General features: G+C 39.6%; 1 protein-coding gene across 2 annotated transcripts in view; it reads left to right on the top strand.

Annotated features, from left to right (window-relative positions):
• LOC123553778 (putative helicase mov-10-B.1) overlaps positions 1–12,702 on the top strand; it is a 63,777-nt gene extending 51,075 nt beyond the window's left edge. For both annotated transcript variants that reach the window (XM_053525218.1, XM_053525217.1), the window contains exons 16-18: positions 1,489–1,577; positions 1,943–2,040; positions 10,748–12,702. In XM_053525218.1, coding sequence (XP_053381193.1) covers positions 1,489–1,577; positions 1,943–2,040; positions 10,748–10,818 — 258 coding nt within the window. In that variant the 3' untranslated portion in view covers positions 10,819–12,702. The remainder of the gene's footprint in view (positions 1–1,488; positions 1,578–1,942; positions 2,041–10,747) is intronic.
• The last annotated feature ends 295 nt before the right edge of the window (positions 12,703–12,997 follow it).

Here is a 12,997-nt window from a genome sequence, read left to right as displayed (position 1 = left end):
TTTAGTGAACATGCGCACTCGTAATTACTACCGGGAGAAGTTTCAGCCAATCAATGTTCACCACTATTTGGCACGCGACTTGAAATTTCAAACAGTATGTAAGCAAGGTAGTTACTAACGATAGATAAAGGCGATATTCCATGATTGCGATTAATAAAGATTTATTTCTATTATTCGATGTTAAGAAATTTACCTGAAGAAATAATGATATTCCTCGTAAGTCGGCATCGATATGAAAGGACGCGGTCACGCTTTTCACGGACGATTTTGATTGGTTCGCTACATTTTGTCGCGAAACGACGCTGATTGGCTGAAACGTTTTACCTGTAATGTAACCAAACCACAAATATCGGCGAATGTGCCAGAGGTTCATCCGGGGAACCACTGTAGACCTCTGGTATGCGAGAATGTTTGACATTTAGCATTGCCTAGTGGACCTCTACGAAATTTGTTCAAATCATGACCCCCAGGGTCAAATTGACCCCGCCCCATGGGGTTACTGTGATTATACAAAGAAAAATCTTCAGAATTTTTCTAAAAATAAACCAGAAGGCCTAGAGCTTAGATATTTGATATGTAGCATTGCCTAGTGGACCTCTACAAAATTTGTTCAAATCATGACCCCCAGGGTCAAATTGACCCCGCCCCATTGGTTCACTTGATTTTACATAGGAAAATCTTCAAAAATTTTCTTAAAATAAACCAGAAGGCCTAGAGCTTAGATATTTGACGTGTAGCATTGCCTAGTGGACCTCTACAAAATTTGTTCAAATCATGACCCCCTGGAACAAATTGACCCCGCCCCATGGGGTTACTTGATTGTACATAGAAAAATCTTCAAAATTTTTCTAAAAATAAACCAGAAGGCCTAGAGCTTAGATATTTGACCTGTAACATTGCCTAGTGGACCTCTACAAAATTTGTTCAAATCTTGACCCCCCCCCCCCCCCCCCCCCAGGGTCAAATTGACTAAGCCCCAGGGGTTACTTGATTGTACATAGGGAAAACTTCATAAATTTGCTTAAAATAAACCAGAAGGCCTAGATCTTAGATATTTGATATGTAACATTGCCTAGTAGACTTCTTAAAACTTTGTTGAAATCATGATCCCCCGGTGTAAAATTGGCCCCGCCCCAGGGGTTACTTGATTGTACATCGGAAAATCTTCCAAAAAATTTCTGAAAATCATCAGTTTGACATTTGAAACATGTAGCTCATATTTCTCAGGTGAGCGATCCAGGGTCATCATGACCCTCTTGTTTGTGTTATATCCAGGTACCTACAGTGCCAGTTATAATGCCCCTAGACACATCTGCCTCAATGATATGACCTTAAATTGTGTCAATGTGACTAAAATTCTAATAATGGAAAAAAAATGGGAATAGAGGTTGTGCATTTCCAATCTTCGTTTTGTAACACACATTGTTTCTTTTAAACAACACTCCGACAAAGTTTTTGATTTTGATTCAATATGACTGTTCTTTTCAGCGTTTCAATGTTGCACTGACAAGAGCCAGATCTCTCCTAATTGTTATTGGCAATCCATTAGTACTTGAGAAAGACGTAAACTGGAAACGGTAAGTGAACTTAACTTATAATCCTAACCAGAGACATTGCCTTCTGTTACAGCTTGCACTTAAAGCTTATTTTTTACTGAAATAGATCCTTACTTTCAATACTTTTCTTCTGCATTGTTACGTCTCGCCATGTCAGAGTCATAAAGGAGATAATCAAAGACAATGGATTCAATAATACTTTCTTCGTTGTAAATCAATAATAATCATACTTTTCACAAACTCATAAGGAAACAATGATTGAAAAGAGGATTAAACAAGAAAACAATAATTTATATATTATGTAGTCATAACAGAAAATATGACAGTTTATATAAATAAAGTCAATTAATGAACAAAATTCGAAAGTCATTGAAAAGATCTTGCAGATTCCTGGACTATTGTGATGGGAATGGCGGATTCAAAGGGCAGCATGGAAAATTAAAACCAGATAGTACCACAGGGGAAAGCAATTCTGGCGATATCGGTAATACATTTGAATTGCCTTCAACTCCGTTAACAATTCTGCGCAAGAATACCTTGGGTAACAAAACACGTTCGTGTTTTACAGATAACAACACATGCTGGAAAGCAGTTGTTGGAAAGCATCATTTCTCTGACAAATTCTATATGAAATAGAGCACAATATGATTTTTGTCCCCCTGCCTTTTTAGCTCACCTGTCACAAAGTGACAAGGTGAGCTTTTGTGATCGCGCGGTGTCCGTCGTCCGTCCGTCCGTCCGTGCGTCCGTCCGTCCGTCCGTAAACTTGCTTGTGACCACTCTAGAGGTCACATTTTTCATGGGATCTTTATGAAAGTTGGTCTGAATGTTCATCTTGATGATATCTAGGTCAAGTTCGAAACTGGGTCACGTGCCATCAAAAACTAGGTCAGTAGGTCTAAAAATAGAAAAACCTTGTGACCTCTCTAGAGGCCATATATTTCACAAGATCTTCATGAAAATTGGTCAGAATGTTCATCTTGATGATATCTAGGTCAAGTTCGAAACTGGGTCACGTGCCATCAAAAACTAGGTCAGTAGGTCTAAAAATAGAAAAACCTTGTGACCTCTCTAGAGGCCATATATTTCATAAGATCTTCATGAAAATTGGTCAGAACGTTCACCTTGATGATATCTAGGTCAAGTTCGAAAGTGGGTCACATGCCTTCAAAAACTAGGTCAGTAGGTCAAATAATAGAAAAACCTTGTGACCTCTCTAAAGGCCATATTTTTCATGGGATCTGTATGAAAGTTGGTCTGAACGTTCATCTTGATGATATCTAGGTCAAGTTCGAAACTGGATCACATGCGGTCAAAAACTAGGTCAGTAGGTCTAAAAATAGAAAAACCTTGTGACCTCTCTAGAGGCCATATATTTCATGAGATCTTCATGAAAATTGGTCAGAATGTTCTCCTTGATGATATCTAGGTCAGGTTCGAAAGTGGGTCACGTGCCTTCAAAAACTAGGTCAGTAGGTCAAATAATAGAAAAACTTTGTGACCTCTCTAGAGGCCATATTTTTCATGGGATCTGTATGAAAGTTGGTTTGAATGTTCATCTTAATGATATCTAGGTCAAGTTCGAAAGTGGGTCACGTGCCTTCAAAAACTAGGTCAGTAGGTCAAATAATAGAAAAACCTTGTGACCTCTCTAAAGGCCATATTTTTCGTGGGATCTGTATGTAAATTGGTCTGAATGTTCATCTTGATGATATCTAGATCAAATTTGAAACAGGGTCATGTGCGGTCAAAAACTAGGTCAGTAGGTCTAAAAATAGAAAAACCTTGTGACCTCTCTAGAGGCCATACTTTTGAATGGATCTCCATAAAAATTGGTCAGAATGTTCACCTTGATGATATCTAGGTCAAGTTCGAAACTGGGTCACGTGCCTTAAAAATCTAGGTCATTAGGTCAAATAATAAAAAAACCTTGTGACCTCTCTTGAGGCCATATTTTTCAATGGATCTTCATGAAAATTGATCTGAATGTTCAACTTGATGATATCTAGGTCAGTATCGAAACTGGGTCACGTGCGGTCAAAAACTAGGCCAGTAGGTATAAAAATAGAAAAACCTTGTGACCTCTCTAGAGGCCATATTTTTCATGAGATCTTCATGAAAATTAGTGAGAATGTTCACCTTGATGATATCTAGGTAAAGTTCAAAACAGGGTCACGTACCTTCGAAAACTAGGTCAATAGGTCAAATAATAGAAAAACCTTGTGACCTCTCTAGAGACCATATTTTTCAATGGATTTTCATGAAAATTGGTCAGAATTTTTATCTTGATAATATCTAGGTCAAGTTCAAAACTGGGTCACATGAGCTCAAAAACTAGGTCACTATGTCAAATAATAGAAAAAACGACGTCATACTCAAAACTGGGTCATGTGGGAAGAGGTGAGCGATTCAGGACCATCATGGTCCTCTTGTTTGAAGAAAAAAGGGGCACATAGAAATAGGCTGTGTCCTTTTGTCCATCTGTCTGTCCGTTCGTCCTTCCCCCACCTGACAGGGCAGGTACTGGCTTGTGGGGAAAGAACTGACTAGTCAGTTTCTTCTCCCACCTGACAGGTCAAGTACTGGTCTGGGGGGAAAGAACTGACTGGTCAGTTTGTTTTCCCACTCGACATGTCAAGTAATGGCTAGGTAGAAAAGAACTAAGGTCAAGGTCACACTTATAAGAATGACTTTGTCCGGAGCATTTGTTCTTCATGCATGGATGGATTTTGATGTAACTTGGCACAATTGTTCACCATCATGAGATGGAGTGTCATGCAGAAGAACCAGGTCCTAATTTAGAATGACTTCCCTTTGTTGTTAGTCCACGATCATCAGATGGTGGGTCATTCAAATCACTCTGCGTCCTTTGTCCGTCCTTCCTTCCTTCCATCCATTAACAATTTCTCGTTATCGCATCTCCTCAGAAACTACTGGGGGGATTTTGACCAAACTTTGTCAGAATGATGCATTGGTACTCTAGTTTTGTCCCCCAGAAAATCAGACCGGTTCAACAAGTTTGACTGAGTTATGGCCCTTTGTTTTATTTTAATATTTTACATAGGGAAACATTTTGAAAATCTTCTTGTCCAAAACCACAGGGCCTAGGCCTTAAATATTTGGTATGTAGCATCATCTAGTGGTCTTCTACCAAGAATATCCAAATTTTTTCCCTAGGGTCAAATATGGCCCCGCCCCAGAGGTCACATGGTTTATATAGACTTGTATAGGGAAAAACATTGAAAATCTTCTTGTCCAAAAACCAATGGGCCTAGGGCTTTGATATTTTGTATGTGACATCATCTAGTGGTCCTCTACTAAGATCGTTCAAATTATTCCCCTATGGTCAAATATGGCCCTGCCCTGGGGGTCACTTGGTTTACATAGACTTATATAGGGAAAAGCTTTGAAAATCTTCTTGTTCAAAATCGCAAAGCCTAGGGCTTTGATATTTGTAATGTAGCATCATCTAGTGGTTCTCTACCAAGTTTGTTCAAACTATCCCCCTAGGATCAAATATGACCCCGCCCCAGGTTGTCACATGGTTTATATAGACTTATATCTAGGGAAAATCTTTAAAAATCTTCTTGTCCATAACCTACAACATTCAGATTTGGACCACATGTATAGTTTTGAGTGGCTAGATGAACCTTGACATGAGTTGACCTTGACATTGATCTAGTGACCTACTTTCACATTTCTCTAGCTACAGCCTTCAAATTTGGACCACTCACGTAGGTTTGACAAATTGTGTACCGAAATAAACTTGGACCTTGACATTGACCTAATGACCTACTTTGTGTTCAGAAATGTAATTTGACCTTGATTTTGACCTAGTGACCTACTTTCACATTTCTCAAGCTACAGCCTTCTAATTTGGACCATATGCATAGTTTTGTGTATTGAAATGAACTTCGACCTTGATGTTGACCCAGTGACCTACTTCCACATTTCTGTAGCTACAGCCTTTAAATTTTGACCACATGCATAGGTTTGTGTACAGAAATTAACTTTGAATTTGACATTGACCTAGAGACCTACTTTCACATTTTTATGCCCCCGAAAGGAGGCATATTAGTTTTCAACTGTCCGTCCATTCGTTCGTTCGTTAGTCACAACGTTAACTTTTTGCATGAAGGCACTTTACTCGCGAACCACTGCACCCAGGACCTTCAGACTTCACATGCTGATAGTACTCATCGAGTACACGACCCCTACTGACCTTGGGATCACCAGGTCAAAGGTCAAGGTCACAGGAGCCAATATTAACTTTTTGCATGAAGGCACTTTACTCGTGAACCACTGCACCCAGGACCTTCAAACTTCACATGCTGATAGTACTTATTAAGAACACGACCCCTACTGACTTTGGGGTCACCAGGTCACAGGGGCCAATGTTAATTTTTAGCTCACCAGTCACAAAGTGACAAGGTGAGCTTTTGTGATCGCGCAGCGTCCGGCGTCCGTCGTCCGTGCGTGCCTCCGTGCGTAAACTTTTGCTTGTGACATCTCTAGAGGTCACAGTTTTCATGGGATCTTTATGAAAAAGGGTCAGAATGTTCATCTTGGTAAATTCTAGGTCAAGTTCGAAACTGGGTCACGTGCGGTCAAAAACTAGGTCAGTAGATTTAAAAATAGAAAAACCTTGTGACCTCTCTAGAGGCCATATTTTTCATGAGATCTTCATGAAAATTGGTCAGAATGTTCGCCTTGATGATATCTAGGTCAATTTCGAAACTGGGTCACGTGGGGTCAAAAACTAGGTCAGTAGGTCTAAAAATAGAAAAACTTTGTGACCTCTCTAGAGGCCATATTTCTCAATGGATCTTCATGAAAATTGGTCAGAATGTTCATCTTGATGATATCTAGGTCAAGTTCGAAACTGTGTCACGTGGGGTCAAAAACTAGGTCAGTAGATCTAAAAATAGAAAAACCTTGTGACCTCTCTAGAAGCCATATTTTTCAAGAGATCTTCATGAATATTGGTCAGAATGTTCACCTTGATGATATCTAGGTCAAGTTTGAAACTGGGTCACGTGGGGTCAAAAACTAGGTCAGTAGGTCTAAAAATAGAAAAACCTCGTGACCTCTCTAGAGGCCATATTTCTCAATGGATCTTCATGAAAATTGGTCAGAATGTTCATCTTGATGATATCTAGTTCAAGTTCGAAACTGGGTCACGTGCGGTCAAAAACTAGGTCAGTAGATCTAAAAATAGAAAAACCTTGTGACCTCTATAAAAGCCACATTTTTCAAGAGATCTTTATGAATATTGGTCAGAATGTTCACCTTGATGATATCTAGGTCAAGTTCGAAACTGGGTCACATGCGGTCAAAAACTAGGTCAGTAGATCTAAAAATAGAAAAACCTTGTGACCTCTCTAGAGGCCATATTTCTCAATGGATCTTCATAAAAATTGATCAGAATGTTCACCTTGATGATATCTAGGTCAAGTTCGAAACTGGGTCACGTGCGGTCAAAAACTAGGTCAGTAGATCTGAAAATGGAAAAAAATTTGTGACCTCTCTAGAGGCCATATTTTTCATGGGATCTTTATGAAAAGTGGTCAGAATGTTCACCTTGATAATATCTAGGTCAGATTCGAAACTGGGTCACGTGCGGTCAATAACTAGGTCAGTAGATCTAAAAATAGAAAAACCTTGTGACCTCTTTAGAGGCCATATTTTTCAAGAGATTTTCATGAAAATTGGTCAGAATGTTCACCTTGATGATATCTAGGTCAGGTTCGAAACTGGGTCACATGCGGTCAAAAACTAGGTCAGTAGGTCTAAAAATAGAAAAACCTTGTGATGTCTCTAGAGGCCATATTTCTCAATGGATCTTCATGAAAATTAATGAGAATGTTCAGCTTGATGATATCTAGATCAATTTTGTAACTGGGTCATGTGTGGTCAAAAACTAGGTCAGTAGGTCGAAAAATAGAAAAACCTTGTGACCTCTCTAGAGGCCATATTTTTCACGAGATCTTCATGAAAATTGGTGAGAATGTTCACCTTGATGATATCTAGGTCAAGTTTAAAAGTGGGTTACGTGCCTTCAAAAACTAGGTCATTAGGTCAAATAATAGAAAAACCTTGTGACCTCTCTAGAGGTCATATTTTTCAATGGATCTTCATGAAAATTGGTCAGAATTTTTTATCTTGATGATATCTAGGTCACATGTGCTCAAAAACTAGGTCACTGTGTCAAATAATAGAAATAACGACGTCATACTCAGTTCAACACTGGGTCATGTGGGGATAGGTGAGCGATTCAGGACCATCATGGTCCTCTTGTTTGCATGAAGGCTCTTTACTGGCGAAGCACTGCACTCAGGACCTTCAAACTTCACATGCTGATAGTACTTATTGAGTACACGACCCCTACTGACTTTGCATTCACCAGGTCAAAGGTCAAGGTCACAGGGGCCAATGTTAACCTTTTGCATGAAGGCACTTTACTTGCAAACCACTGCATCCAGGACCTTCAAACTTCACATGCTGATAGTACTTATTGAGTACACTAACCCTACTGACTTTGGGGTCACCAGGTCAAAGGTCAAGGTCACAGGGGCCAATGTTAACTTTTTGCATGAAGGCACTTTACTTGCGAACCACTGCATCCAGGACCTTCAAACTTCACGTTCTGATAGTACTTATTGAGTACACTACCCCTACTGACATTGGGATCACCAGGTCAAAGGTCAAGGTCACAGGGGTCAATGTTAACTTTTTGCATGAAGGCACTTTACTCACGAACCACTGCACCCAGGACCTTCAAACTTCACATGCTGATAGTACTTATTGAGTACACGACCCTACTGACTTTGGGGTGACCAGGTCAAAGGTCAAGGTCACCAGGTCAAAGGTCAAGGTGCTGCAGTGGCATTTGTCACCATTAGTGACAGCTCTTGTTTATTACTGGGCATAGGGAAAAAGTCGAGACCAAAGTGAATTCCGGCAGCTTTATGCATAGAAATAAAATTTCGGTTCCCTAGCCTATGCACGGTACTTTGGCTAGAGAACCAGTTTCGGACGAATAAGTTCGCTGTCTGGAGAACCGAGTCAGGTTCTCTAGCAAATACAAATTCTTGTATTCTTTATAAAGATTAACATAAACCTGACATTTGAATGCATTTTTGTTATGTCTTGAACAGTCGGGATAAACTTAGGAGAACAAATATACAGGTGATTAATTCATACCACACTGAACTATCCCTAACACATGTGTTTCGATCAGGCCGCAGATGTGCCTTGCGAAATCTGGGTATACAATTAAGCTCATTATTTTATGCAAAAAGCTTTGTCCATCTGTCTATTCGATTTTGTGTTGTACAAATCTCAAAAGTATTTGACCTAGTCATGAAACCTCTCAGAACTGTTACTCAGCCTGTGGAGTTGTGTACCTGGTGTTATATTTGGGATTTCATACAGCCAGACCAGAGTTACGGCCCTTGCCATAGTCAAAAATATGCATACAGTAAAGGAGTTAAGGCATGAGTATCCATTGGACACTCATCTAGTTTTAACTACAGCATCTTATACGGTTTTTACTTTTTTATATTCTAGGATGTAGTTCACAGACTAAAATCAAAGTGATAACTATGTCTCCCCCAACTGGGGGAGACATATTGTTTTTACCCTGTCTGTCCATATGTCACACTTCATTTCCGATCAATAACTGGAGAACCATTTGACCTAGAATCTTCAAAGTTTAAAGGGTGGCAGGGCTTATGGAGTAGACAACCCCTGTTGCTTTGGGTCACTCCCTCAAAGGCCAAGGTCACAGGGGCCTGAACATGAAAAACAATTTCCGGTCAATAACTTGAGCACCACTTTACCCAGAATGATCAAACGTCATTGGATGATTGGTCATGCAAAGTAGATAACCCATATTGATTTTGGGGTCACTGCATTAAAGGTCAAGGTCACAGGGGCCTGAACAAGAAAAACCATTTCCGGTCAGTAACTTGAGAACCACTTGACTCAGAATGTTGATCATGCAGAGGAGATGACCCCTATTGTTTTTGGGGTCACTCTGTTAAAAGTCAAGGTCACAGGGGCCTGAACATGGAAAACCACTTCCGGTCAGTAACTTGAGAACCACTTGACCCAGAAAGTTGAAACTTCATAGGATAATTGGACATGCAGAGTAGATGACTCCTGTTCATTTTGGAGTCACCCTATGAAAGGTCAAGGTCGCAGCAGTTACAAAACGGAAATCCATTTTTGTTCAATAACTTGAGAACCATTTGACCTTGAACATTCAAATTTCATAGGGAGATAGGAATTACAGAGTAGGTGACCCCTGCTGTTATGGGGGGATCACTCCATCAAAGGTCAAGGTCACAGAATGCTGAACGTAGAAAACTCGTTCCAAACAATAACTTGAGAATCACTTGACCCAGAATGATGACTCCTATCGATTTTGGGGTCACTTGGTCAAAGGTCAAGGTCACGGGAGCCCGAACATGGAAAACCATTTCCGGTTAGTAACTTGAGAACCACCAGACCTAGAATGTTGAAACTTCATAGGATGATTGGTCATGCATAGTAAATGACCCCCATTGATTTTAGGGTCACTCTGTTAAAGGTCAAGGTCATAGGGGCACAAACATGGAAAACCACTTCTGGTCAGTAACTTGAGAACCACCTGACCCAGAATGTTGAAACTTCATAGGATGATTTGACATGCAGAGTAGATAACCCCTGATATTTTTGGGATACTTTATTGAAGGTCAAGGTCACAGTGGACAGAACATGGAAATCCATTTTCGGTCAATAACTTAAGAACCATTTGACCTAGAACCTTCAAACTTCATAGGTTGATAGGACTTATAGAGTAGATGACCCCTGTTACTTTTGGAGTCATTCCATGAAAGGTCAAGGTCACAGTAACTTGAGAACCACTTGACCCAGAATGTTGACCCCTACTGACTTTGGGATCACTCAATCAAAGGTCAAGTTCACAGGGGCTGAACATAGAAAACGGTTTCCAATTCATAACTTGAGAACCAATTAGGCCCATGATACCATATTGTAGCCAACCATCAGTGTCTCTTTGACTTCCGCTCCTGTCCTCTTTGACTTCTTGCTTATATGACTATGTATTGGGGGAGACATGCGCTTTTCTACAAAAGCATCTTCTAGTTTTTCTTAATATGTTTATTTTCCAACTCTTGTGATTACAGGAGATGTCTACAACAGGCTTGCCAGTATGCGGCTACAAAGTGAAGACCCAGAGTGGGAGATACGTGACTAGGAGTGCGCAACTTTGTAGCATATTCATAACTGCAGATTTTTAGCTCACCAGAGCACAAAGTGCTCAAGGTGAGCTATTGTGACCAGTCATTGTACGGTATCCGGCGTCCGTCGTGCGTCAACTTTTGCCTTGTGAACACTCTAGAGGACACATTTGTGATGTAATCTATATGAAACATGGTCAGAATGTGCGTCTTGATGATCTCTAGGTCAGATTAAAAACTGGGTCATGTGGGGTCAAAAACTAGGTCAGTAGGTCAGATCAAAGGAAAAGCTTGTGAACACTCTAGAGACCACATTTGTGACCCAGTCTTTATGAAACTTGGTCAGAATGTTAGTCTTGATGATTTCTAGGTCAGGTTTGAAACTGGGTCATGTGGGGTCAAAAACTCGGTCAGTAGGTCAGATCAAAGGAAAAGTTTGTGAACACTCTAGAGACCACATTTTTGACCCAATCTTAAACTTAGTCAGAATGTAATTCTTGATGATCTCTAGGTCAAGTTCAAAACTGGGTCATGTTGGGTCAAAAACTAGGTCAGTAGGTCAGATCAAAGGAAAAGCTTGTGAACACTCTAGAGATAACATTTGTGACCCAATCTTTATGAAACTTAGTCCAAAATGTTAGTCTTGATGATTTCTAGATAAAGTTCGAATTTGGGTCATGTGGGGTCAAAACTTGGTTAGTAGGTCAGGTCAAAGGAAAGCTTGTGAACACTCTAGAAACCACACTTGTGACCCAATCTTTATGAAACTTGGTCAGAATGTTATTCTTGATGATCTTTTGGTCAAGTTTGAAAACTGGGTCATGTGGGGTCAAAAACTAGGTCAGTAGATCAGATCAAGGGAATAGCTTGTGAACACTCTAGAGACCACATTTGTGAACCATTCTTTATGAAACTTGGTCAGATTGTTAGTCTTGATGATCTCTAGGTCAAATTTGAATCTGGGTCATTTTGAGTGAAAAACTAGGTCAGTAGGTCAGATCAATGGAAAAGCTTGTGAACACTCTAGAGACCACATTTGTGACCCAATCTTTATGAAACTTGGTCAGAATGTTAGTCTTGATGATCTCTAGGTCAGATTTGAAACTGGGTCATGTTGGGTGAAAAACTAGGTCACCTGATTAAATCAAAGGAAAAGCTTGTGAACACTAGAGGCCACAGTTGTGATCCAATATTTATGAAATTTTGTCAGAAAGTTTATCTTGATGATCTCTAGGTCAAGTTTGAATATGGGTCATGTGGGGTTAAAAACTAGGCCACCTGGTCAAGTCAAAGGAAAAGCTTGTGAGCACTTTAGAGGCCACAGTTGTAACTCAATTTTTATGAAACTGGGTCAGAATGTTTGTCTTAATCATTTTGTAGGTCAAGTTTGAATCTGGGTCATGTAGGGTCAAAAACCAGGTCACTAGGCCAGATCAAAGGAAAATCTTTTCAACATTCTAGAGACCACAGTTTAAGTTTGAAACTCATGAGAATTAGTCAGAATGTTTGTTTTGATAAGCTATAGGTCAAGTTCGAATCTGGGTCATGTGGGGTCAAAAACTAGGTCACCCAGTCAAATCAAAGGAAAAGCTTGTGAACACTCTCATGGGGGAGGAGACTGGGTTGTGGAGGATATCATGTTACAAATTTAAGATGCTATTGTTATAGCATTCCTGGATAACGTTACAGCATTCGGAGGATAATAATTGCTGGCTGTCTTGTGTTTGCCAGAGAAACAAAAAAGATTTATCTCTTTTTTGCAAAAATTGTATTTCTAGATCAGTGGTATGTTCATCATTTGAGACATGGCTAGACACAGTTTATTGATGTCTATCAGGCGTTTTATGACTAAATTCGAAATTTTGATAGAAAATTATCACAAATAAATTGATTAAAAGATATTTCAATTATATTTTATGCTCCTTTGCATTGATAAAAACCCACTTTAGGCATGCACTAATAATACGGGGTAGAAAAATTACTGTGGGTCTAATAATTATTGTTTGTGGTTTTATAAAATGTGACAGTTTGGCTGAATATGTTACAGTTGTGGGGGTGCTACTTCTGGATGTGTTACAGATTTAGGATGATACTTTTTGGAATACATATAGACAATATACTATACCAGAATAGTAAATAAAATTTAAACATTACAAATTATGCGTTTTTTAGCTCACCTGTCATGAAGTGACAAGG

The sequence above is a fragment of the Mercenaria mercenaria genome, chromosome 15 (assembly GCF_021730395.1).
Source record: "Mercenaria mercenaria strain notata chromosome 15, MADL_Memer_1, whole genome shotgun sequence".
NCBI lineage: Eukaryota > Metazoa > Mollusca > Bivalvia > Venerida > Veneridae > Mercenaria > Mercenaria mercenaria.
The sequence above is the reverse complement of the archived record's forward strand: the minus strand, read 5'-3'. Positions and strand labels throughout refer to the sequence as shown.